Source organism: Magallana gigas, chromosome 1, assembly GCF_963853765.1.
Source record: "Magallana gigas chromosome 1, xbMagGiga1.1, whole genome shotgun sequence".
NCBI classification, from domain to species: Eukaryota; Metazoa; Mollusca; class Bivalvia; order Ostreida; family Ostreidae; genus Magallana; species Magallana gigas.
The window spans coordinates 39,884,122-39,910,805 of NC_088853.1; the positions used below are offsets into that span (position 1 = coordinate 39,884,122).

General features: G+C 34.1%; 3 protein-coding genes across 3 annotated transcripts; 2 read left to right on the forward strand and 1 right to left on the reverse strand.

The window, feature by feature from the left end:
* Positions 1 to 1,529: 1,529 nt before the first annotated feature.
* On the forward strand, positions 1,530 to 5,371 carry LOC136270187 (uncharacterized). Its single transcript, XM_066067022.1, has 6 exons — positions 1,530 to 1,625; positions 1,790 to 1,885; positions 1,994 to 2,162; positions 2,311 to 2,446; positions 2,560 to 3,255; positions 5,082 to 5,371. Exons 2-5 carry the CDS (start codon positions 1,831 to 1,833, stop codon positions 3,253 to 3,255), a joined length of 1,056 nt encoding a protein of 351 aa, XP_065923094.1. The 5' UTR covers positions 1,530 to 1,625; positions 1,790 to 1,830; the 3' UTR covers positions 5,082 to 5,371.
* Positions 5,372 to 6,994: 1,623 nt separating this feature from the next.
* Positions 6,995 to 20,762, forward strand: LOC136275910 (myb/SANT-like DNA-binding domain-containing protein 4). Its single transcript, XM_066086291.1, has 4 exons — positions 6,995 to 7,400; positions 19,733 to 19,835; positions 20,294 to 20,375; positions 20,583 to 20,762. Exons 1-4 carry the CDS (start codon positions 6,995 to 6,997, stop codon positions 20,760 to 20,762), a joined length of 771 nt encoding a protein of 256 aa, XP_065942363.1.
* Positions 20,763 to 20,863: 101 nt separating this feature from the next.
* Positions 20,864 to 21,461, reverse strand: LOC136275912 (putative nuclease HARBI1). The gene is made up of 2 exons (XM_066086300.1): positions 21,456 to 21,461; positions 20,864 to 21,313 (listed from the first exon to the last, which is right to left on the reverse strand). Exons 1-2 carry the CDS (start codon positions 21,459 to 21,461, stop codon positions 20,864 to 20,866), a joined length of 456 nt encoding a protein of 151 aa, XP_065942372.1.
* Positions 21,462 to 26,684: the final 5,223 nt, after the last annotated feature.

Sequence of the window (26,684 nt, forward strand, 5' to 3'; positions counted from 1 at the left end):
GTTTCAATGAACGCTCATTTATATTAAATGCGTAGCGATTTCATACAGCTCCCATTTTTTTTATACAATTGTAAGACATGCAATTTTTCAATATATTTGATCAAGTGTATGCCCTTGCACTATTGCATTTTATCTGACTTATTTCACTTTCGGCGTCATTTGCGTGAAATTCAAACGCAAACACTGACTAAAATTATGATTTTAATTTTCATTCATAAAATAATTAAACGCTGTGAATTTCACTAAAATAATGTTAATATGTTGATTTTGTTCACACCAGTCATCATTACCAAATTGTTGAAATTGGAAAAATTAATTAATATGTTGCCTTTTTAAGGGTTGGGGGGGGGGGGGTAAGTATTGAGTTTGTATTTTACATTGGTTTCATAAAAATTTATGTTACTAAGCTGGATCCGGTTGCACGAACGTCAGTTAAATTAACGGCTAGTTAGTGCCATAACTTGCCGTTAAATACTTAACGGCTAGTTAGCTAACTGTCAGGTACATTTTTGTTGTTGGAAAATAAATTAAAAATAAATTAACTAACTCAGTTTATGTTTATAAGCCCCTTCACGATAACCGCGGGACTGCTTTTCGCGCATGCGCACAAACACTTCCGCAGGGCAACTTTCTTTTTACTGAAACCGCTCTTCTTTCGCTCTAATCATAACAAACACAAAGCTATGGTGCGTGCTTGTTGCGTTGTTCAGTGCACAAATCGGGATGACTCGAAAGGAAAGGAGAAAGGCCTCCATTTTTGCAGGTATGTTTATGATATCTTTTCATTGATATTTTTAAAAATGACCGACGAAGCGAACCTACTATGTACATGATGTATACGCAATTCCAGTCTTAACAGGGGCTTACTATATGTCTTTGGCTATGATTTCTTTTGATTTAGCTATTTGCAGAGAAATTATGTTTTCATTAAACTCCCAAAGCTTCGATCATACTCTTTAGACTGTTCATTGAAGATAAACCATGAAATCACGGCAACATGCTAACACTTTAATTTACTTCGTGAAACATTAATTTCATAGTTTGACTAACGGTGTTTCTCATTGTATGCATTGAGAAAAAGATAAGAAAGATTGCTTTATTTTTTAATATTTGAAAAGCAGTACTCGAAGCAAACAGAGTTTACATATTTTAAAATGAATTTTATAGTTTGTTATGTTTTGAAAATGTAGAAAACAGATTCTTCTAGTCATAATAATGCCCCGGCCATCTTCTCTTACAAGGAAAAAACAGTTGATCATGAGAGAGAAGAGAGAGTATCAAGAAGGAATCTGCAGAAGGTTAGTTTGAAAAAAAATACGAAATAAATAAACCAAAAAAAAAAAATAATATTAATTAGCAAAAAATTAATATTGAATAATCTTTTTTGTTGTTGTTACATGTATATAAGATTTGCACTTTAAACCATTGATTCAAAATTATTTATATTCATATTAATTAAATAATATAGATTTTTACAGAATTACAAATCTAGAATTAGCAATTTCTTCATTTATTGACTGCAAACACTTATATTCAAAAGGAATTTGAAGAGTCTAAATAAAGGGGTAGAGAGCAGGAGAATAGGAGTTTGAGCTTTTCTGTGTTTGCCCATTCTTACAGCAAAGGTGAGGGCCATTTATATTGACTATCATGGTTGTGTGTTTTTTAATAAAAACAACTTTGAAAATCAGATATGCAAAACATTGAGTGAATGAGCTAGTTAATTTCTACACATTATATGATGTTAATTATAATACAGACATCCTTTGTATGAAATTTACATTTACAGATAAGGAGGAAGAGATGATTTCTGATCACCCATGATCGCCCATGACAGAGATTGAAGATGATGTAGAGACAGGAGTCAGATTGACTAGAGACATAGGTATTGATATTAGAGAACAACTCATTCACTTCTACCATAGAATATAGGTTGTTCAAAGTTTGAAGTACTGTTGTATATTAATTAGTGGATTTTATTCTAGAATTACAGGTGTACAGTGTGACCCAGATCCTCTTTTACAGGAGAACATGAGATTAAAGTTGGAACTCAGACGGTTGCAGGACAACAAATGGTCTGTTTCAAAGATCAAAGATGATGATGCCATGACTAAGTTCTATACAGGACTTCCAAGCTTTGCTGTGTTTTTGTGGCTGTTTAAGTATGTTTTCTTTAATTCTTATTTTTTTTTGGTCATTGGAAAGAATAAGAAAAAAGAGTTGAAATTCTCAATTTGGAATTTCATGATTTATGGCCTTTTTATGTATAAGTACAAATAAATATTGTATGTTACTAATGAACAATTTTAGCTACCTGGCACCTAAATGCGAGAAGATGGTATACTTGCGTGGAAGTTCATCAACCCCTGATGAGAGGACTAGATCTAGGCGGTGCATGGCTCTTTATCCAATCGACCATTCCTTAGCAACCATGATGAGGCTGAAGGTTACACATAATTACTGGCAATGAATCTGTATTTATCATGTACTATCATATTCATTTACAGGAACCATAGACTCTGACTTGTATGTCATAGAACTTTAAAAATATAACTTTAGGTCGGATTGTATGTCCAGGACATGGCAGAGCGGTTTGGTGTGTCCGTGGGTGCATTCTCTCAGCACTTCACCACCTGGGTTTGCCTACTCTACAAGGAACTTAAGGAGCTGAACCCCTTTCCATCAAGGGATGTTATTCAGATAAATATGCCGTCATGTTTTAAATCTTTCCCTAATTTAAGAGTTATACTTGATTGTACTGAAATCTTTATTCAAAGATCCAGCAGTTTGGTTAATCAGAATCAGTCATTTTCAAATTACAAGCATCACACTACTTTAAAATTTCTTGTTGGAATCACTCCTTCTGGTGTGATTTCATTTGTTTCAGAAGGCTGTGGTGGAAGAGTTTCAGACCGACAGATGATTGAGCGCACCTGTCTATTAGACCTCATAGAAGAGGGCGATGGAGTGATGGCAGACAAGGGTTTTACCATCAAAGACATGTTAGAGAAAAAGGGATGCACTCTTAATATTCCACCTTTTCGTTCTTCTTCTAATCAGTTTACAACTCAAAAAGTTTTAAATACTCAAGAAATTGCTAAATTAAGAATTCATGTGGAAAGAGCTATTGGCCGCGTCAAAAATTTTCATATATTTGATGGTGTTCTTTCTCTTTCTTTAGTGCCATTATCATCACAGATGTTTTCTGTTTGCTGTTGGATAACAAACCTTGATGTACCTTTGATTGAAAGTTAGGTATGTATAGTCAAACACTTCCTATGCTTGTGTTGATAAACATTATAATAAAAACTAAGTCATTTATGAATTTGATGAAAAGCATAATAGAAAGAAGATGGGGGAATAAGATGGCGCAAATGCCCATTCGATTTAGTAATGAAATACAATTTTAAATTTATTTTTCCCCAATTAAATCTATTCAAATATATTATAATACAACTTTGCAAAAGCAAAATTTCTAACTATAGTCAGTTTTTAATATATTATCAAAAAATAAGAAAAAAAAATATTGTCGGAAATTTTGGTGGTATCGAACCCGTAACATAAAAATCCTATATATATATAAGATTAGCTTATGCCAGGTACTCTAACCACTGAGCTATTTCAGACACAACAAAGTGGGCTTTTAAATATTATGTGTGACAAAGGTCACGAACTATCGGACTTGTATTATTTTTTCAATACGTTCAGTTGTTGGGATACAAAATGATATTTTTAATGTATAGTGGGTCATCTCTCCACGTTTTTGTTGATTGAAATCGGTTTGTTTTCCAATAGACCTTAATTAGACTATGAGAAAAATATGGAGCACAGACCCACTCTATAAAAGAAAATGCCTTGAAGTTCTAAAAAATGACAACATTTGCAGGTTTTGATACGTATACGCCTGTTTGAGTCAACATATTCCAATTATTGAACATACCTTTAGGTTGCAAATCAATGATTCGTTAAATATATATTGTTTTAAATGATTTAAAAAAAACCCATCAGATTTATTGATACTTTAATTTTTCAGTAGCCTGTCCGACCGTGTATGGGCATTTTACACGCCTTATCCACCCATCTTCTTTAATGTTTAGTGTAAAAGGGTAAAATGTGACTAACAAAAAATTCAACTAATTTTGGCAACATGGCAGAACAAAATTCAACATCAAAGTTAATTCTTTCAACAAAGCAGTTGCTTTGGCTGGCAGCGGTCCATACAACAAAATCTCCCCACGAACATCCCATTATTGCCATTTTCCCTTGGATTTGGGCATAATATTTATGACTTCTCTTTAGTCGAGGCCCTTCTTTGGTAATTTCCAAGCAGAACCCAGCTTGTCCTGCTAGCGCATGTACCTGAAAGAGTTCACAAACTTGTTCAATAAATGTGCTTTGAAGATGATAAAAAAGTTGTTGACTCTTGCACAATTTATTTTACCTCTTTATCAGTAATAATTTTTCCAGAGATCGAGTATGGACATTTGATCTCAAAAACCCCTGTTTGGTTCCCCTCGGGCATGGATTTATCATGCACCCAACCATCACTAGATGCTCCTAAAAAGGCATGGGTTGTGTAGATGGTGAGTCCAGATGCTTCCGTTGTTAAATCAGTCACAGCATTTTGCAGTGTCAGGTAGTCCTTGAGAGCCTCCTCTTCCTTGTCTACTCCCCACTGGACTGGTGGAGGTAGTGTCTGGTACCTAGTATGAGATTTTATTTAGCAAAATTATAAACTTATAGCATTTCTTAGTTAAAGATTTTTATACCTGTAAGTTTTATGAAAATGTACCTGTCAAGATTAGAACCATTCACAATCTGGTTCACTAAAGAGACAGGATTTGTTCCAGAGCTTAGAACTGCGCCAAATAAGGAACTAGTTATTCTCCCCTTGTGCAGGTCTCTCCACAGGCTGCATGCCATCTGTCCTCTTGTTTTCTCCTCAATGTCCGAGCTGAGGCTTTCATTGATTCATATTGTCATGGGCACTATGTACAAAAAAGTAATTGAATAATCCTTCTCAGTTTTACTTTTACATTTTTTGACTCTATGTTTACATGTATACAACACATTTCTTACAGTTCTCATCAGACAGGATCAGAGCTTTCATCGCATTTTCCCTCGGATCCTCTGTTGACTCTACCTCCACTTCAGATTCAAACTCTGGGCTTTCATCCGGAATATTCCACAAGTGACCCATGCCTTTCAAAAGAATTTATTTATTAAATTTATGTTATGTTTTCAGAGGAGTTTTAGTTTAAGTTTTTTTTAAATTGTCCATCATATAAGGTGTCAGGAATTGAAATTATCTGTTGTTGTTATAAATGTATTTTTCTTAATTATGTAGTAAAAATTAAATTTTAAACCAAGATCATGTTGGAGTATGTTAACTGTCCAGTATTGGGAAATATGCTCTTGAGCAATTTAAGCTGCTCAAGAGAGTGGCAGATATTGAACTTTCTCTGTGTTGGATGACGTGGATCAAAATCCAACTTTCTTCCATCCGTGGTCTTGTGCTCAATCTCACCACTCTCTTGCAGTTTTGGTTTGGCAAAATTCCACTCCTTGAGGGGCTTAGGGTCCATCTTGATTGGTCTCGGCACGTTCCACATACATTATATATTTTTTCATCTCATTAATATTAATGTTATACTTGAACCAATAATTATTCATCAAATTAAATACACATTGTTCAAATGATCCACCAGTAAATTTGCTCAAGACTCCAGCATTGCCTGTATTTTACACGGTGCTTCATCTGAAAGGGTTTGAAAGCATCAAATGATATATTTTTATGGAATTTAAATATTTTCTGAGAGAACAGCTGAATGGTAAAAAGCTCCTACCCAATTGGGCATTCACAGTAGACAAAACACACATTCTGTTGTCCTCGATGCAAATATCCACTTTGTAATTTGCCTTTTTCATTGAAGCAAGACAAAATCCTCTGCTATATTCAACAGAATCATCAATCGATAAATGATTTGATAAAATGATTATCCAATTGGCAATATATCATATATAAAAGACACGCATCTATTCTACAAATTGTTATTGTATCCTCTTTAAGGGTCAGATATTTGTAAAAGATAATCAATATGTTTAACTTGTCTAAACTGACATATTAAAATATTTTATACATTTTTGGAGCAAGCTTGCAAATGCTCTTATGAAAAAAAAAATGGTATGTATATTTATGAACTAAATGTACATGTATGTGGTTTCTGTGTAGAATAACACTGATATTTTAATATGATTTTAAATAATCCATGTAAATCCATGGTTTGAAAAATAAAAAATTATACTTTATAATCAGGGATATATTTGCTTACTTGGGCAGCTACAATTTGAGAAATATCTCCTGCCTCAAAATGTTTCACAGCCCTGTCCAAGCCCTTGTAGTTATTAACTTCTTTCCCATCAACTGTACGTCGTAAAATCATGTTATGGTAGATTTGTTGAAAGGAGATCTTGGGCAGGGAATTTGGAGGGATGGCAGAATAAGACGCTAACTGCAATGGGGGGAGGTTTCCATGACCAGGTATATCTGGAATAATACCATCAAGTGTTGTAGCTTGGTATTAATTGGCAAATCAGTCAGTGCACCCTTTCTTTTTCTCTTTTGGTCATTTGAATTCTCCCGGGTAGCCATCTTCGACAAAGTATATAAACACGGAAGTGCCCGTAGTGCATGAAGTTCGACTCTTAATTTTAAATCTAAATAGCGTAATACCTTGTATTTTTTCTCATAAAAAGTGGGATTTGGATACAATGATTACTTAAAAATAAAAAATCAAACACACTTTCACTTAAAAATACTTTATTTCATGCGTGTGAACTTTTGTTCTTTCGTAGTAGAAATAGTGACCTACATAGCAGTTGCCCTGCGGATGTAGTTATGCGCATGCGTCGAATTTATCGTGAAACAGTCTATTAGTTAACACTTTGTTAAAATCGTCTGCACGCGCGTGTTACCTTATCTACGGTAATGAAAATGGCTGTCGCAGTCAAACGAGAACGAAGCAGTAACTGGTCCTTGGCCGAAATCACAATTCTAACCGATTTTGTTGAAAAAAATGAGGAAGTACTCAAAGCGAAGCAGAATAATTTAATTACCAATGCAAAAAAGAACAGCAAATGGGCAGAGGTTACTGATTTAGTAAATGCGGTAGGCGTTCAACGCAGATCAGTAGAGCAGGTTAAGTTCAAGTGCGGGAACCTGCAGCAGGGGGCGAAAAAGACCTTCACCGAGGCCCGCAAACATGCGAGAAAAACGGGCGGAGGTCCTCCTCTAAAACCCCCAACTGCCGCTGAGGAGAAGCTTATTGACCTTATGAAGGATAGACCTAATTTCAGCGGAATTGCTGGGGGGTTCGAGTCATCAATGCCAACCACATCAGGTACAGTATATTTAATTTTGAAATATTAAATGGACAGGAAACTTGTTCTTAGTTTAGAATCAACTTGAACTAATAAAATTATATGTGTATTCTTATAGTGTAGTAATTAAAAATTTCCCCATTAATCAATGCTTGTTTGATTGTTTACATTGTCGGCTGACAATGCGAACTGATTGATGACGTCATATTATAAACACTCAACAGAGATTCAGGCTGTTCCAGATCCAATGATGTGATTTCCTCAGTCCTTACATACTGTTTTATCACTTGCAATGCAATGATTCATCACTTACAAATCAAATCACATACGCTTTAAATTATAGGCCTATGTACAAAATGTATATTATAGACAAATAAAAATGAAAGTCATACATTGTCGCTGCATACATGATCACAGGCTCCGAGTGAAATATTCAGATGTGTCCTAACCCTTTTGCTGCCACGTCAAAAAGACGTTATTACGGTTCAGTGCCCAGCATGACGTTATCAAATTCATGTTTTGGCGTAACAATCTGACAAAACGCGCCGTACCATTTTTGTTGCGGGAAGCAGTTTTGTGTTTAATTGATAATTTCTAATGTTATTATCGAAAACAATGGCTCTTTATATCTTTTTCTCTGTTATTTCAAATAAGACGTTACGCTATTCTTTTCTTTCTTTCTTTTAGTGTATCCAGATGAAAAAGAAATGTAAAGAAAACCACGTCTTTCAAAAAATATGAATTACTTTATTAAATTATGCATGTTCCCAAGCTTTAACAAATACGTGCAGTTTTTAAAATAATCACTTTCTTATCCTGTCAATCCTTTATCATAATTCACGCATGCGTACATGTGAATTTTTTATCATTGAAATTGTAATTAGTTCTATAAGATCTAACGCATAAATCTCTTATTTCACGATAATATTTTTATCTTATTCCTGGGAGAGAGAGAGAGAGAGGGAGGGAGAGAGAGAGAGAGAGTTTAAGTAGGTTGACTTAAAAAAAATCATAATTTATCGGATTTCTTTTTTGTTAACCTTATGTCATGCAATGCAAACTTAATCATGATTTTCACACCAGAGTTTTCCTCAAACTGTGAAAATTGGAACCACAAATCTTCAGTTGATGGGGCGGAATTATCAAATAGTTATCACGAAAGAATATTGTTTAAAATAACAATAACTAAGTTTTTCCCCCGAATAATGTGGACATTTATTTTTAAAACATCTTCATTCGGTCTCGCACCGTATGGGATTTACTGACAATGTACAAACCATATTAGCACAACAGTAAACTATATGTGTAATTAAGCAAACACCAAATGTTTTAAAGCGATTTTATATAACCAACTTACATTGTTTTAGAGCCTGTATGCATCATTAATACGATATTTTTGTAACAATCATTGTCATAAATAGCTGATAATTTTCAAAAACTAATTAATTAGTATAACGCAAATATGTTAGTGGTCAAGAAGCGGGTATTGCTGGCTGCAACTGTAAAGGTTTATCATGATGCAGTTTAAGAAATTCGCAAAAAAGAATTTGATATTTGATTTTTAATGTGTGTTAGATAGGCAGACAGACAAAGGATGACTGTGCTAGATTGGTAAGCAATTCCTTGTTCGATTTAATAATCATTTCTGTGAAATCGCGCAAGCATAACCGCCCGTCCAAGTTTTATAGTACAGTCATTTGGTGGTATTTTCGAATCAGCCCGCGTTCCGTGTTTAAGAAAGTTTGATGTATTGCACTGCAATGTAAAAAACATGAACAAATGAAACTCTCCAACAGTCACCACCTGTAATGTTATTTACATAGGCGTCGGAATCGGGGGGGGGGGGGGGCGCTAACCATTAGGCACATAGCATCATATAGGGGTTCAGCCCCCCCCCCCCACACTTTTTCTCGCAGGAAATATAATTGTTCCTAAATTTACCTTGAAATGATTAGATATTGAGAAGTTGGAGTCATAGGCATACTAGCCCCCCCCCCCCCCCCCCCATTAGGAATTTCATGATGTGGGAAAAAAAAAACTTTTTGGTAGGTAAGATTTTTTGGGGAGGTATAGGTATATTATTACCCCCCCCCCTCCCTCCCACGGATTAGGAATATCATGATCCCCCGCAAAAAATAAATTCTTTTTTTGTTGGAAGTTTACGTACCCCCCCCCCCCCTCACGGATTATGCATGATTTTGGGAATTAGTTTTTTATTTTTTTTTTGCTTGTCAACATTTCTGAGGATTAGTCTAGCCCCCCCCCCCATTTAAATATGCTTCCGACGCAAGTGTGATTTATATATAGAGAGTTTAAAGAAGAAATGACATACATTAATAAATCATTTTGTGATTAAAATCTTCTCGCTAACCTCGGTAAAGGGAATTTGTGTGATGAAAACGCTGTTCAATATTCATTTCTCATTATATTGTATGCTATTGCTTTATTAAGGGAGAACATTGATAAAATGTAATAAGCTATGTTTGTAACCGCATGCGCGGATCCAGAAAACATTTCCAGGGGGGTCCGAGGGATAATTTTGTTTTCCAAGGTTGGAGAGGGGGTTTGAGGCCTATTACGGGAATTTTGCTATGTAATCTTAATAATTTGAATTTTCCAAGAGGTGGAAGGAATAGTCCATGCACCCCCTTCTAGGTCCGCACATGAACGAGTATGATCTTTCTGTTGGACCAAAACAACGAAGTGTATTAGACATGCGTTTTTACACATATTTTACAATCAAGTTGAACAAAAAGTGTTATTCAAAATACCACAAATGAATGTATTAATGATTTCGTAAATAGATTATATATAGGCTTATCGTGAAATTTTTAAAGCTGCTATGCCTGATTTCATTTAAAATTTTGTGTTCGCTTTTATACGATGGCTTTGCTAAGTATGTGTATCATAATAGACATTGCATGTGTTTTCCAGGTCAAGCCATATTTTGATGAAAAAGTGATGTACACAATTTATTTACAAAACAAACGACATAAATTGTATTGATTTTTTTCGTCTCATAATAAAATTCGCTGCTAAGGTCAAGGCGGGTATGGTTGTATAACGACTTTGAAAAAAAATCAAATAAAAAATAAACGTCGGTACATTTTATTCACGAATAATTGGAGAAGTGTTTTGTATACAATCGATACATCACATGCGGGTTGAATAAACCCAATCATTCGGGAACGAAACCAAACAGTTCCCGTTTCTAAACATTCCCATGATGGAATTGGTTTGTTTTTTTGTGTTCCCATCCAGAAATTTTTTATGTACTTTAAATAATTCAAACTTTGAAAGGAGACGGATTTTGCTTGTGTAAATAGGCATCTTTCTAATAAATTTGGTCTGTATAGAAAAATATTTGATACTCTCATGGCCAAAAAAATTCGGACTATGTTAGCTTTAAATTATCGGTATGTTTTAAAATCTTCCTTTTCTCGGACAGGTGAACACTATCTTAATTTTTACATTTTATTCCATACAAAGTAAAAACTTTTACCACATGATACGTGTAATATTGACAATCACGATCGTCAGTTGTAAACGTTTGAACTCGCGTCTCGGAAAAGATGTATTATTTTGTTCTTGATGTTCTCTAATATCTTAGCTTATTTATCGATACGTTCTAATATTCAAAGAATCAAAAACAATATAAACCTAAGAAAGTTAACGATTACACATAGTTCATCATCATACGATGAAATATAACAGTTATTAAATGCAAAACATTTACGATTCTATAACTCGATTCGAGCTATGGAGTCTTCTTGTGATCGTGCAGTTCTTTTTAGTGATTAAATCCGCTTGACCAACTGAGTTGTCTAAAATATAATAATGATAAAATTTTGTGATTAAAACATTGATATATTTTATACACTAAAATTATACATAAACTGTCCGTGCGGACAGAACCATCCGTGTGAAAATGAAATGTCTATGACGTGCGGTGTCCAATTTTAGAGACACGGTTGAAATTTAGTTTCAAGTAAGAATGTCTCTGTTTGAAATGCTCTGAAGAAGGAGATAGAAGATACGAAAAAGGTATCAATAGGTATCGCGGTGGGGGGGGGGGGGGCACTTTAAATAATTCAAACTTTGAAAGGAGACGGATTTTGATTTTTTGATTATTATTTTTTTCAAGACCTACGTCTTGTCAGCGCAGGGGGGGGGGGGGGGGCACTAAAGTCTTGATCTCGAACACGGTCAAAGAAGCATCACCATTACATGCAGTTCTTGGTTTTTCTGTCCAAAGATTCAGTTTTGTTCTTTCACATGCATGGAAACTACCGTAAAATGTCACCAGATGAAATTTTTTTTCATGTTGATAATCTGGCTAAAATTTGGTTCTAGGATCATATCAAAGTATTTTTTCAGTGCCCCATTCCTCCTTATTTGACATATCGCAGTTTATATTGCCGTTCATTAATTAACACTGAATGAAAAAAAAAAACAAAGTACATGCTTCATTTGGTGCTCTGTCAATATTTCAATTCTAAGTAAAATCAAAGTACTGAAGTACTGACGGGAGTTGATTTTATCGATTATCATTGATTTAAAAATCAACTTATCTTGCATGGCAATTACTAATAGTTTCTAGTCTGTATTTAAATTACGCACTTTTTTATAATAAAAATTATGAATTTTTTTCCGCCAAGAATTTTGAGAAACCCATATGAATCATGTGTAATATAAAATATAGATTTCAAACTATGTATTAGTAATCGAAACAATTCTAAATATTGTATGGATCCAAGCACTATTGACATCGAACTCTTAATACAGTCTCGTTCATCTATACGCTCGGCTGTCTCCGTTAATATCAGACAAACAAGAGAGCCTCTCTGCTTGTCGGAGATTTACGGAGACAGCCGAGCGTTTGGTTGAACGAGACTGTAATAAACTCATTAAAATATGTCGTAGGAATACATGAGACTGGAATACATGAGACTACAAAATATCTAAATTATTCGTATTATATAAAATCTGACTATTTTCAAAGTTTTTATAGATAAGTTTTCTTATTACATCGAATTTTTCTATTATTTTTTTTTCAAGATCTACGTCTTGTCAGCGGTGATGTTTTGTGCTTAGGTCCAAACACTGTTTCACTTTCGGTTTGCCAGAGTAACTGAATAGGAGAGTTGATTAAAATCAACTCCCCAAAAAAGACACACGGTCTCCTTCAAGCGATTCATATTCTCTCGATTTCTTGCATAATATACAATACCAGAGAACGATGCTGTCTGCAGTAGCTTTTTACCCGATTTATGTTTTAAATTAAAAAAAACTGCATGGATATTACCGATGTGTTTTATTTTTTTAATCAGCACTAACGGCAGCATGAAAGTAAAAAGTCGCACACACTCGAATTATACTCGGCCTTAGGTATTGGACTAAAGTGTTAGCTCTCGCCATTTTAAAGTTGGATTTAAGACCTGTATTTTTGACAGTTTTTAAGATTATCTTAAGATATGACAATTTTTATAAGCTATGATGAGATCTTATGAAAATTTTTTGTCATAAGTCAGTTATGTTAAACGAGCCCCAGTTTTATATGGCAGAGTAGGAATAAGATTGGTTTTGCTCTTGTGGGGGAGGGGGCATTTCCTTTGGTCCAGGTTGTGCATTAGGACAGATATTATTTTCCGGTTCTGACGGAAAATTCATGGGGATCTATTCACAAAAACCATGCGCCAGCCATGGTAAAACGCAGACAACGAGTTGGCGCTGTGTGACGTAGTGATGTTATTATTATGATGTCATTTTTTACGTTGTGACGTTATCAGCATTATTTCACTAAACACGTAGATCATACGATGTATATTGATACAAATTTAAAAAATCATTAACGAAAAACAGAACCTGAATATATTTAATATATTTTTTTTATTAAGGTTTTCCGCTGGGAGCGGAAAACCTTACTATTATTCTGAAAAATTTTCAAATTTCTTATTATTTTTTTTTCTTCTAGACGCCAACTTTGATCCTAAATATCTCGCTCGTTTGTTCACCGATTGTTTTGAAATTTTCAGGACTGATAACAATCTGCACGATGTTGTCGTTGCATATTTTAGTTGAGGAAAATCCCTATCCGGTTTTGAGTTATTCCCCTTTTAGTAAAATTTAACGACTTCTTTTGTCCAGGGGGTTTAGCTTTAACGATGACTGGCAGAGTCTCAAAGATGGGCTCGTTTGGAAGCTAATACATTGAATTTGTGCGAGATATATTTTATTTATTATTTAAATGCAAATTTAAGGGGTGGTATAGATGTTGAAACAAAGGTAAGAAAAAAAATCAAAAAAATTCGCGTATTTTCCGTGTTAGTTTTCTACCTGATAAAAATTTGTTATAACATGTATTTTAAAAGTTCTTGGTCTTACTCAGACCTTTCATTCGGTATGCCGAATAAAGGGCTGGCCCTTATAATTAGGGAGTTAGAGGCGTCCAAAGTTTCTTGTCAATAACTTAAAAAGGAATAAACATTTCTAATGCATTATTGAAGCAAAGTTGTAAAGAAATTAATTTTGAATCCTTCTATAGTATTCAAGTTAATGTTTTCGTAATTTATAGTCAGTATTTGCAGAAACAATTGTTGTCAGTTCGGTCCATTTTTGTGGGGGTGCGCACGTTTATGAGGTTATGAAAGGGCTTCTTGTAATGCACTAACTGATACAAGTAGTGCGCAAAAATAATTCCACATAAAATTCCCAAATGTTTTTATTCATATGTACATTTTCATTTCATATAGATGAACCTCTTTGACCTTATTTTTGTTGTTTGTTTCATAACTGTGCCCCTGTCTATATTTAGATGCATTACGAGACTCAGGTAACCGATCGATAGGAGAGTCGCTAGCTGTATTCAGGCCGTCGCCTAGACGATAGTGCATGTGCTTGTAGAGCTGGACGTACACGTTTAACGCGTCGCCCCACTGTTTTACTGTAACAGAGACATTTTGAATTGTTTCAGTACTGGGAGATGTGTTAATAAAATGGTTCCAATGCATGGTAATTAAACTCAACTTTTCTACAATACGTTTACACGACAGTCTTATAAAGCACAATGTGTATTACTGACATGACAAATGTACACTGGCAATTTAAACGAACGCGGGATTGCTCCCGATAGAACAATTCTTTTAAAGCAAAAAAAAAACAATACTGATTTGCGATAAATATAATATAATTATCATCGTGGAGATGATTTTAAAAAGTGAACTAAATATTCGTATACGATAATATTTGAATCCAAAGCCGCTAGTTTTAAGTTACGGTTATCAGGGATATTAATTATGACTTGCCCCGCGTTTCAGGTTTTTTACTTGCAAAACATCTACAAACGAAAATACCAAACAACCTTCAGCAGCAACTTATAAATTATTTATTCCATACACAATTCTAAAGAGGGAATTAAATAAATTTTATAAATGCTTTATACTTGTATACATTCGCTATCTTCCATGGAAAAAAGTGGCATGGAAAAAATGTTCAATGTTCATCAAATACGCTGTAGTCTTAGCAATCGAAAAAAAATAACAAACTGTATATTGATAGATTGACATATCAACAAACATTCAGACCCGCAATGTGTTTTTTTACAAGTTCTATAAAATGTAGAATCAATGACTGAATTCTTTACCGTTTTCCGTGTTGGTTATTTTGAATCACGTGTGTACGTTATGTGTAGCCATATAGATGAACACTTTAAGTGTTTAATTTTTATAAGAAATTGTGTACATGCAGAGCAATGCGATGCTAGGACAATTAAATTCCAACAATGTATATGGTGAGGCCGGTCAGACTGATACTGGTTCTGCTTGTTCTACAAATAGCGAATTAAGACGAAGTATTTAGGTGTTATATTTTAAACAAATATAAGTATTGCTTTCTTTAAAGCTTGCATTACTCAACAAAGTATTTAATTGGAATCATTCTTAGTTACCTTAACTGCATATGTACCGCTCGGTCTGTATCCCGGAAATATTGACTACCATCCGAAATTTTTCATACAAGGTCTACATACTTGCAGCTAACATTATCTTTAAAAATACATTTTAGAATTTGCCGCTGTTTATAAATTCATTAAAAAGACGCGCAGAATCAAGTGGTAATATGTCGTTTGATATGGGATTTATGACGTCTATTTATATTGTTTTCATTAAAATTATTTCATTATTGCAAGCTTGTGGGTGGAATGAAATCAGTTTCACATGTTATATGACATAAAGATGTCCTCTCCCCACTTTTTCTCGCAGCAACTATTTTTTTTAAAATTTACATAAAAAATTGAATTGTCATGGAGTTGCCCCTCCCCCCTTTTTTTTTGTAGCATGTAAAAAAAATGGTATGAAAATCATGATATTATGAGTGAAATTTTGAAAATTTTAGAAAATTCTTTTAAAAAAATTCTTTTTTTGCTTGTGAAGATTTGTTGGATGAGTTTGCCCCCCCCCCCCACTTTCAAAAACGATGCTACATGCTAGGAAATTACTCCTCTTTAATAAACAAAACAAACTAACAAACATAACCGATCCAGATAAATATAATTACATCTATCAAAAATAACCTTAAAAAACAAACTACACATTCATCCTTCACCCACAATATTGCCTTTTCGATATTTGTCATCGTTGTAGACCCGTGTAACAATCTGTTACATTATATATGTAAGTAGGTGCTTGCACAACAAAGAACCCCTTGCTGATCTACATTTTCAATAACGCATACAAAGAAAACATATATTTTGATTTATTTTTGAATTTCTTTTGATGTAAAAAAAAAGAGAAGAAATTGGTTCTCAGTCTCTCTTTATGCCTGTTTGTTAGCGGTTAATCCAAGTTCATTTTGAATATCCTTTGGTAATTTAAAAACTGCGATGTAAATTTTTTTTCATGCAATATTTCGGATAAAGCAATGAAGAGTTGTTTCTTGAAATTTTATTAGACCATAAAATTGTAAAATGCTAGCATTGAAAATTGTGCCCGATTTCTTTCTTTTTTTTTAAGGTAAAACTTTATTGATTTAAAAAATGATTCTTTGAGACAAACAAATTGACATAATCAATAAGAGTTTGACAATCTCTAACTGCAGGTCTGTAGCTTTTAGTCAGAAAAAGAATCGGATGGACAACCTAGGACACAGATCGTCCATCCGAATTTCTTGAAAATTGCCATTATTTTCGTACGCGGACGCAATACTCACCGAGACTAAATGGTTCGTATCTTAAGTTTTAACTGCTTTGAAAGGTTATATTGGTTTTTTGATAATTATGAACATGAATATTTAAATAAAAATGGTTAAAATTATAGAAAAATTACCGGCATTGGTCTTCTCCGTGCGCGGATCTAGAAGGGGAAGGGTTCCAGACCCCCCCCCCCCCCCCCCCCCAGCGAAATTTCTTTCAATTACGTGTACATTATAAACTTACCAAATATGCCTCAGACATCCCTTGGCAAAGTCAAATAACCGTCTGACTTTTCAACCCCCACCCCGGAAAAATTTTCTGATCCGCGCATGTTCCCCCTCCTCGAAATACAAAATTATTCTTCAAAACCCCTTGTAAAATTTCCAGGATCTCCGCATATATACTAAGAGATTCATTGGCGCTTGAGTTTGATAAAAATGCGTGTAAAACGTTTGCCAATGGTCTTTTTACCTTCGTACCGGGCATAACCACAGTCCCACTCTGTGAATAAAATGCGGCGAATCAAACTAGAGACAATGTGTTAAGATCTGTATTTGCTTATAAACATGTAGCATCATCGTGCAAATTGCACTGTTTAATTATATTTTTTGTTGTTGACTTTACTTGTAAAAATCGTAATTTTTTCTCACAGTTCATATCTTACAAAGTTACTTTTTTTATTTAGTGATTGACACTTTTCAGACTTTATATGTGATTTCAAAGAGACAGAGTGTCATGTCTCAAGGACTGTTAATCTCTTAAAACATCATTGTGCAATTATCAGATTTTCATTTCTTGGACATTAAAGACTCACTGAGTTTATTTAATTATTTTATATCTGTGAACCTTTCACTCAGCTTACTTATATCATTACCTGTCAATTTATACTCATTGTTAAGATTCTTATAAATAGTTATGTACAATTGTCAATGCGCAGTCTGGAATACGTCGGCCAGCCCCGGCCACGTCCGACTCTCCCAGAGTCTTGAGTCCGGAGGCCACTACTGGCCATATCCGAATTGTTTGTAACATGTCTGTCTGTTAAATTGTTATAATGTTGCCATCGTTGAGTCTCGTCCAATAATGTGGAATCTTGCATCAATTGCCTGTTTATTTCTCTGGAACTGTGTACTGGTGGACCTTTAGGAATACGGCAAACCTACCCTTCGTTTTAGCTTACGGCCCACAGCGCGCCACAACCTTATACCCTTTACGCCAACATTCCCTCACCCGGTTCGTACTTCACACGACCGATGCAGATCCAGACGAATTCTCTATCACTGTAAAATCTACGCAGTCACAGATATATAATACTTTGTTTCTCAGTGTTTACACATCTAATATTGTACTATGGTCAGCTATCGATTTTTTGTAATACGTCACAAGTATGACGCAGCTACGACGGAAAACCTAATCGTTGCTTGCAACGAGCTCGTCTCTAGTTTTAATTTATATTTTTTCAAATTGCCATATGCCCAAATAGGCCCTGTGGCACTTAACGTAGATATTCAAATAGACCCAAATAGGCCCTGTGGCACAGAAATGGTTAAATGTCACTGGATCCGCAGTACGCATAAGTATCATTATCCTTTCATATACCAACAGTTGATTTGGACTAATTTTTGGATACCCATTCAAATTCAGAATCGCATAGCCTTGATACATCAAAATGCTAATTTAAATACAAATATGACGTCACAAGTGGGGCACAAAAAGGGGTATTCCCATGCAAAAGGCAATACATGTGTATACGGTCTATTGCTGTAAACTGGAAACCTGAACAAAATATTGAGATCAATAAAACAAAACATCTACTCTACTTTATCAAACACACTATGACCCAAAATTCCTCTATTAATATTCCACTCAAAACAATTTAACTTGTATATGTTTAATTAAACACACGTACAACATATCTGTCTTTTCCGATATATTTTATTTCATCAAATAAAATATACAACATGACAAAGTTGTCATGTGTATATTTTATTTGATAAAATAAAATATATCAGAAAGGACATAAGCAAAGTAATTCTGAAGTCAAATTCTTGATCAATAAGAGCTGGATTTCACAAAACTATCAAAATATAGAACAATGAAATTTATCACAAGAGTGAAGACATATCTTAAAATTGTCATAAAATCTGACTGTAATGACAATGAAAAGATATATCAAACTCCTTAAAATTTAGAAAAAGTGTAAGAAATTTTGAGACATTTATTAAGACACACTTCATTTGAATTTACCAATTTTCTTTATTTTTATCTATTTACATGCGTTCATATGTCAAGATTTTTTTTCTATACTTGTGCGGATGCTAGCCGTTTTCATTTTGCCAATGCGTATACCTAACCTTTTCGAAAGTGTAAAGAGTAAAAAGCGGTGGGGCCATTGCTAAACTGAGCTGTCTAAACATAAAATTATGACAAAATTGGGTAATTGAAACATTGGTATTATTAAAAACTATTTATTAATAAAATCATATACACAACTCAAGGAATAAAAGGTATTTTATAATGTATAATGTATATCGCTGTATTTGCGCCAGTACAAACAATAAAGTCCGTGCGGTCATAAACATCCATGTGAATGTGTTTACGATGACTGTCGATGAGCGGTGTCCAATTTAACAAACCAATTTAACAAACGCGGTGAAAAAACAGTTTCAATGCAGAATGTCTCTGTTGGGAGTTGGTAATGCTCTCAGGAAGATGTGAAGAAAGGAGCATCACAAGTTTTCTCTTTTTTTAGAGGGGGGGGGGGGGGTGGGTAAGACTCAAGTCTTGAATACAATTTTTCAACTTGAACACGGTCGAAGAAGCATTACTTTCATTATTATCATTTTTTTTGCATTTCTCTCTCTCTCTCTCTCTCTCTCTCTCTCTATCTCAAATGAAGTGAAATGAAGTCTACCTCCAATGGGTTTGATCGACTCCCCTACCTATCCAAGTAATGTTTTAAACAGTTTAAAATTGTACGTTTTATGCATAGATTTTTTCCCCTTCTAATTAGATTGTTTTCTGAATCGGTCTAGATAGGCAAAGATTATCAGGAACAAAAAATGCATTGAATATACCCGCACTAGCAATGTGATGTAAACACACAATCGAATAAGATATAATTATGTTACATGTGTTGATGTTAATCTAATGTGTCTGCTATAGCAGAGATGCCATCCTCTCCCAAATCCGCTTCGACCAGCAGCTCTACCTTCGAGTCCACCAGTTCTACCCTCGAGTTCAGTCAAGAGGCAACGGCGCCTAGCACGTAGGAAGTCCGCATACACGAGTGAACCAAACATTGCAAGGTATTGTGCAACTTGAATGCTGCGTATATAGTTCATTTACATGTGTATGTACATAATTTTATAAGACTACGTTAACTTCAGTCTAATTAAGATTAGACTAAGAAAACCGCCCGTACGCTTATATATAGTACTATAAGCGTATTGTATATAGAGGAGCGGTTTTACAATTCAAATTTTAATTAGAATCTGTTGTCTTGTCATGTAAATTCCTAATAGGTTAATCAGTAGGAGAATTGAGTGACCATGCAATCGGTTGCACGCTCGCTACACGAAACGCTAAACGGTTTACACGAAACGCTAAACGGTTTACACGAAACGTTTCTCGCACGAAAGTCGCACGTTTTTTTGGTGTAGTAGTACGTTTCAGGGTCTGTATATTAATAGCTAATCCACTTCCTTTTTTTTTTTTAAATTATAGCGAAGGAGATAAAACTACTTCTCGTGTGCAGATAAAACGAAGAAAGATCTCATTTGAACAGCTTCAGAAGATGCAGTATGAGGTAAAATAATAAGCATTGTGCATTTATCCTGGTTTATACTGTCGTTGTAAATTGTACTTCTGACATGTAGTTTACTGATTTTTTTTTTGCTGGATAAGAATACTAGTAACATTAATGATATATTTATTAACACTTAAAAGAGATCAGCAGTAAAGGACACATGCTACAATATAGAAAATGATCATTCTCAAGGTTCTATGCTGTCAGAAAAAAAACATCGAACTGCAGAACATGAAGCTCCAGAAGGATCTCGAACGGGCGGACCTCGAGAAGCAGAATATGGAATTACAGAATTCGAAGCTGGCGCTGCAGATTGAATGCCTGAAGCAGACTGTAACTCAGAATGAAAATGCTTTGCTAGCACTACAAGCCATAACGGACGAATAAAAAAAAGGATACATGTACTACTTATAAAACAGTTGCAGTTTTAATTCATTTCGTAAATAATATAAGGGGTTTTCAAAATTTATTTTTGATATGCATTCATTTTAGAAGTAGGTCCTGGTGATAAAGTTCCTGATTGCTCTTCCGTCCTCAGGTCCCCGATAAGCCAAATGAACAGCGGCGTTGACGTCTTCTTCGTCCTCATCATCCATCTCTTCCTTAAGAGATATGGCAATGTTGTGCAGAATGGCACAGGCACCAATTCTTTTGCAGACTTTTGCAGGCCTCATCTTGATTTCGCTATGCAAGACGTGGAACCTTCTTTTCCACCAACCAAAGACTCTCTCTACAGCGTTGCGTGTACGACAGTGAGCCGTATTAAATGCTTCCTCTGACAGGTTTGCAGAATGTAGATACGGCGTAATTAAAAACCTAGAACACGCATAGCCACTGTCACCAATGAGGTAGCCATCTTCGACACCACGGTGGTTTTCTTCCAAGAAGGTGCATACCTCGGATGTCCGAAATACGTGACTATCGTGGGTACTGCCCGGCTACTGAGCATCAATGTTAATGAATTTTCCTGTTGAAGTTGTTATGAAAAATTATGAAAGGTTTTCTATCTGGGTTTAATATACTCTCTATTTAACCAATTTGTAATGATATAATATATGTAGACTATATTATAGTAAGTACCTTCATGGTCACAAATGGCCTGTACATTGATGGAATGAAACCCCTTCCTGTTCACATACACGGCCTCATCTTCCAAAGGTGCTTGTATTCGGACATGAGTTCCATCTATACAGCCAATTACTCCTGGAAATCCACCCCGGGAAAAGAAATTTTGCTTGGATTTCAAAATTTCCTCATGATTAGGCCATTTTATAAATCTATCTTTCTTTGCAATGAGTGCATTAGTAACATCGTCGATAGCCCTGCTGACTGTACTTTAATCAAACCCCATGGTATCTCCGATAACTTCCAAAAAGCTTCCAGAGGCATAAAAACGTAGAGCCAGCATAACCTGCAAGGTTTGATAAAATTTAATGTAACATGCATTTTTTCACGTGTTTTTGAAAAGGTTTAGAGGGGGCACATGGTACTCCGATCATCGTTATTAGCAATCCTTGTATTTATAAAGTACTGACGTCATAATCAATGTATCAAAAATGACGTCATTTTACAGCGTTCATATTTGCTGACGTTTTCATCTTTTCTTTCTAGATGTTTGCATTGATAATATGTATAATTTAAGATCGACAATTTTCATTTCATAACCAATTTAATAAATAGTTAACTAAGGGTAAAAAGATATATGTATTTCTCGGTCTGATGCGTCAAATTTATAGGTATATTATACAAAGGATAAAACCTCACTTTGCATGTAACTTAGCATTTTATATTTTTTTTATAGTAATTGATCCAGTATGTGTTTATATATATATATATATGACAGTGTAATGATTATTTTGTGATAATGTTGTTTTAATTTTATGAATGTGTATTCTGATAACAAGTACCTGCATTTCACCGATTTGGACTGGCTTCGTTTTGTTGCTCTTTGCAGATCATTACGCACCATGTCCGAAATAAACGTAATCGAATCTCGTCAAAATCGAAATCGGGATCGGATTTGCGTGTCGCTCAAGTCTGTCATTTCTATTCTCTCTCTGTAGTTTCTTTTTTTCTTCTCCACAAACACGTTCCCAAATAACAATAGATCCGCCATTTTGATTTTAATGTTCAATTAAATATTTAATGTACCTAGGTAACCTCAGTTAAATATGTGAGTTAAATTGATAATAAACTAAGCTTTAACTATTAGTTAACGTACGTGCAACTCATTTTACTCGCCGTTAATTTTAACGTCACGTTAACGTCAAGTTAACGGCTAGTTAAATTTAACGAGGCCGAGTACAGAACGAGTACGCCGCTTTCGCGCAGCGTTTCATTTGTATTGTGACGTCATCTTTTTGCTTTGTTGACGCCATGGCGTGATAGTTTCAACTGCAGATATTCAGCGAAATTTGTCGAAAATAGCTCGTTTGATATGTAAAATTGATATTACATTGCGGAATAAACATAAATGTCTCGAAGTATAAGCTATATTTGGGCTCGGGTCGAAAACGTGAAGAGGGTTCAGCAAGCCTAACCCTCTGTCACGTTTTCTTAACCCGCCTAAATATCGCTTAATTCATTTATTTCAAGACATTAACCATGTATTTTATATTAATTACCCTTAATATGTGATGTTATATATTTATTTATAACCTAAATATGTCTTAATGTTTTAATAATACAATAAAGATCACCATTTCCGTCTTTGTCAAATAAAAAATAGCCATTATCTGACAAACTAGGAAATTGGGCATACAAAAAATAACTTTGATAAGACCCCTGGAACAAACCAGGAGGTAAAAGTTTTTTTATTTTACAATTTGATGCCTTTTAGCAATAACTTTAATATGTAGAACAGAAAAAGAAATCCCAAGGGCAGAAGTTTAAAAAATGTGCAAATTTGGTACATTTCAAGCAAAATCCCATAGGGTCCTATGTTAAAAATTAACAAACTTTGAGATGACCCCTTAAACAAACGGTGTGGTAAATGTCTTATTTTTTTATCTTAAAATAATAACTATATCGGTAGAAATTCTTGTAAAAAATTTCATTCAAAAATCTAGGGCACTAAAAATTAGACCCGGCCTCGTTAACTAACGTTTGTGCAACCGGATCCTGGTAAATAAATAAGAAATAATTTTAATATATGATCAGTTTGGGGAGAAAATTAATATTACATGTGTCTAGATTTTATTTTTATAATCAACTTGATAAATACTATAGAGATTGCTTTTCTGTGACAAACTGTTCAACAAGACTGGTGTTTTCTGATTAAGTATTTTTCAGTCATGATGTCGAATTTATGGAAATTGATTATTGTTCTTGCACACTGCATGTTCTTCTCTGTCTTTTTGATATTAGGAGGCAGTCCAGTTGATAAGAAAACCAATGTCTGAAATGATGAAAATTTATCAATTTCAAATTTAATTTCAATATATATCAATGAAAAATATTATGATACTAGGTTACATTAGTATTTAGTAATATGATTTTAAAAAACAACCAAATATGCATGAAGTTAGTGAGTAAAGAAATATTTATAAAGTACCTACTTTTGATCAACATCCCAACAAATGTTTTCAGTGGACCATCTACAGCTTAAATAACCCTGATAATGAATAATGTGTCATAATTAGCAAACTATTGTGCTAAAGATAACATGAAAATGGAACATTACTCTATTAATGTGCACACATGTGTACTAACTGCGGTTTGAATTTCATTAATATTACAACAGACATTATCAAATGTTTATTCTTTAAAATGTGTGGAAATTCAGTTTGAACACACTAAGTCTTTTATTTTGCCTATTCATAAATGTACATGTAATCTTCATAAAAGAAGGCTAAATGAAATAACACATTTCGATTTACTTGAACAACAATACAATCTTGTTTATATTCAATCCTGATCCTCACAGTAATCTTTGTAGTGCTGACTTTCTATTGTTTACACTCTCTTTGAATATGGAGGAAATGCGAGCTAATATTATTGCAAAATGAGGCCAGTATAAGCTACAATGAACCTCAATTCTCTTTATGATCACTATTAGTGGAACGCAGAACATTTACTTTGCCTGATCGATTCACCAAACTGATGTTTCAACACAATATTTCATGAACAATAAATGTAAACAACTAAACAAAATCGAAGCCAAGGAATTTCGTTTCGTATATATTTATTTATATATAAATATTTTCTAGCAGCAAAAACAATCACCGTTTAGACTGAAAATGCAGAGCATTTTAACAAAACACGTTGCATTATACTTGATGCTTATATATCTTGACAAGAAAAAACAAAAATTATCGTATGGCTATGTCTAACTTTGCAAAAAAATGTTGGGACCCGCCCCCCACTTTCCAACCAGTTCCGACGCCTATGCATTAATTATACATGTAATAGCTCTTTAACATATCACATGAAAACATTTTTCATTCGAGTGAAGTGAAGTATTCATCGATCAAGTGAGTAAGGTTATAAAACGTCACACGAGTTTACGCCTGATAAACAACAATCGTTTATAATGCAGAATACAAATTACATTTTTGAATGTTTTTAATTTGAGCGCCTTTAGTTACAATTTTCTTCTTTCACACATAGGAATTTTTTTTAATAAAATACAATAACTAGCTAGTACAATGTAGTTGAAGATGAATATGTACTTATATGCATATTCTCAAATTTAATTTGATCGTTTTATAAAGTAAGGGGGCAGAACTAAAATAAAGGGAAATGGAAGTTAACAGTGTGCCCCCACCAAAAATTTAGTTTTATATCTTGCAAAGGATCTTATTTTTGGTAAAATGGTATTTCATAAAGGTACAATGTCAAAGATTAAGTGTAGGAAAATAAGTGTAAAATTTTGATACAGTTTATTTTCTGGGAACAACACTACTCATCACTTCCTATCCTTCATATTCCTATTTTACCTGTCCTTTTCTTTCCCATTGAAAATTAGGGCATATGTTACGCTTTTTTCTACAAATCGTTTAACCTACGAAGATACATGTAAATGCAATCTTCCATTGGTTATGTTCAAAATTTGATTTATACATGTATCAAATATAAATTAACTATGCAAATACCATTTTCTTAAAACACTTTATATGTTTACCTTGTATGATGTCACTTACATCTGATAAATGTAGATGTAGTTATTGTTTTCTCACAACGTCAAATCTTCTGTTGATCTTGCACTGGACTCTTTAGCTAATTCCAATATCAATGAGTTAAGTACATGTAATATACAGTACTTTTGCGTGCAGAAAACACTGAATTTGGGATTCTGACACTTTTATCACAGTAACGTATGTGTAAGCATTATAATAAATGACCATGACCATTGCGGCTAACGCTGTACCGCATTTCTACTTTTTTGGACAATTTTTGTTTTTGATATTACAAAAACACACTAAATTTTACTAGTTGTTAATATATTGATTAATAATCATATATGCTTATTATCGTTTAATTTTATTTCCATGCTTTGATAAGCTATTGACTGAATGTTACTGCTGAATCATTGATTGGTATAATTATTTTGTAATCGTCGTTTTCGGACTTTTTTTTCATTTGTGCTTATCATTTCAAAAGAGACATATTGACGGGTTGTCACACTTTGTTTGGCAATCGAATAGTTAATAGCTGTATGTTAAACTTAAATAAAAAAAACCCGGTCTTTAACACTGCAATGATAAGCGAAGATTAAAGACAATAGTTTGATTAGTGTCATATTAAATTATTGTATACACATGCATTTAGCATTTTTATTAATTAAATTTCGGTTTTTAATCTATACTGCACATCAATCAAAAAGAAAACGGAGCGGAATAGCAGTCATTTCTTTTGATATCCCATCGGTATTTGAAGTCGTTGGCGGAGGGGGGATTTCACATTGAAATATAAAGAGAAAAAAGCCCCTTTAAAATCCTCTTCTCGACTGTACAATCAAGCTGTGTTTTGTGTGGAAGCTTCCTCAGGTACTGTACATTTATGTTTGTTTAAGCTAAGGTCCCGGGGAAAGGTGAGGCGACAATGACAATTCCAGTTTTTTTTAAGCAAATGAACATAAAAAAAATTCAAACATGTTCCTTCCACACCAATTGGTTAGGCAAACATCTACTTGTTTTAAGCATCATTTAGTAGTGAAGATTCAAGTTTTTTTCATATCTGGTTTCCTGGGGTTGAATGGGGCCATATTGAGAAGTCGAAGTTTATAAAGAAAGTAAATAGAGAGAAAAGGAACTTTTTAACGATATTATAGCCTGAAAGCGTGCGTTTACATATATAAATGCATTCGAA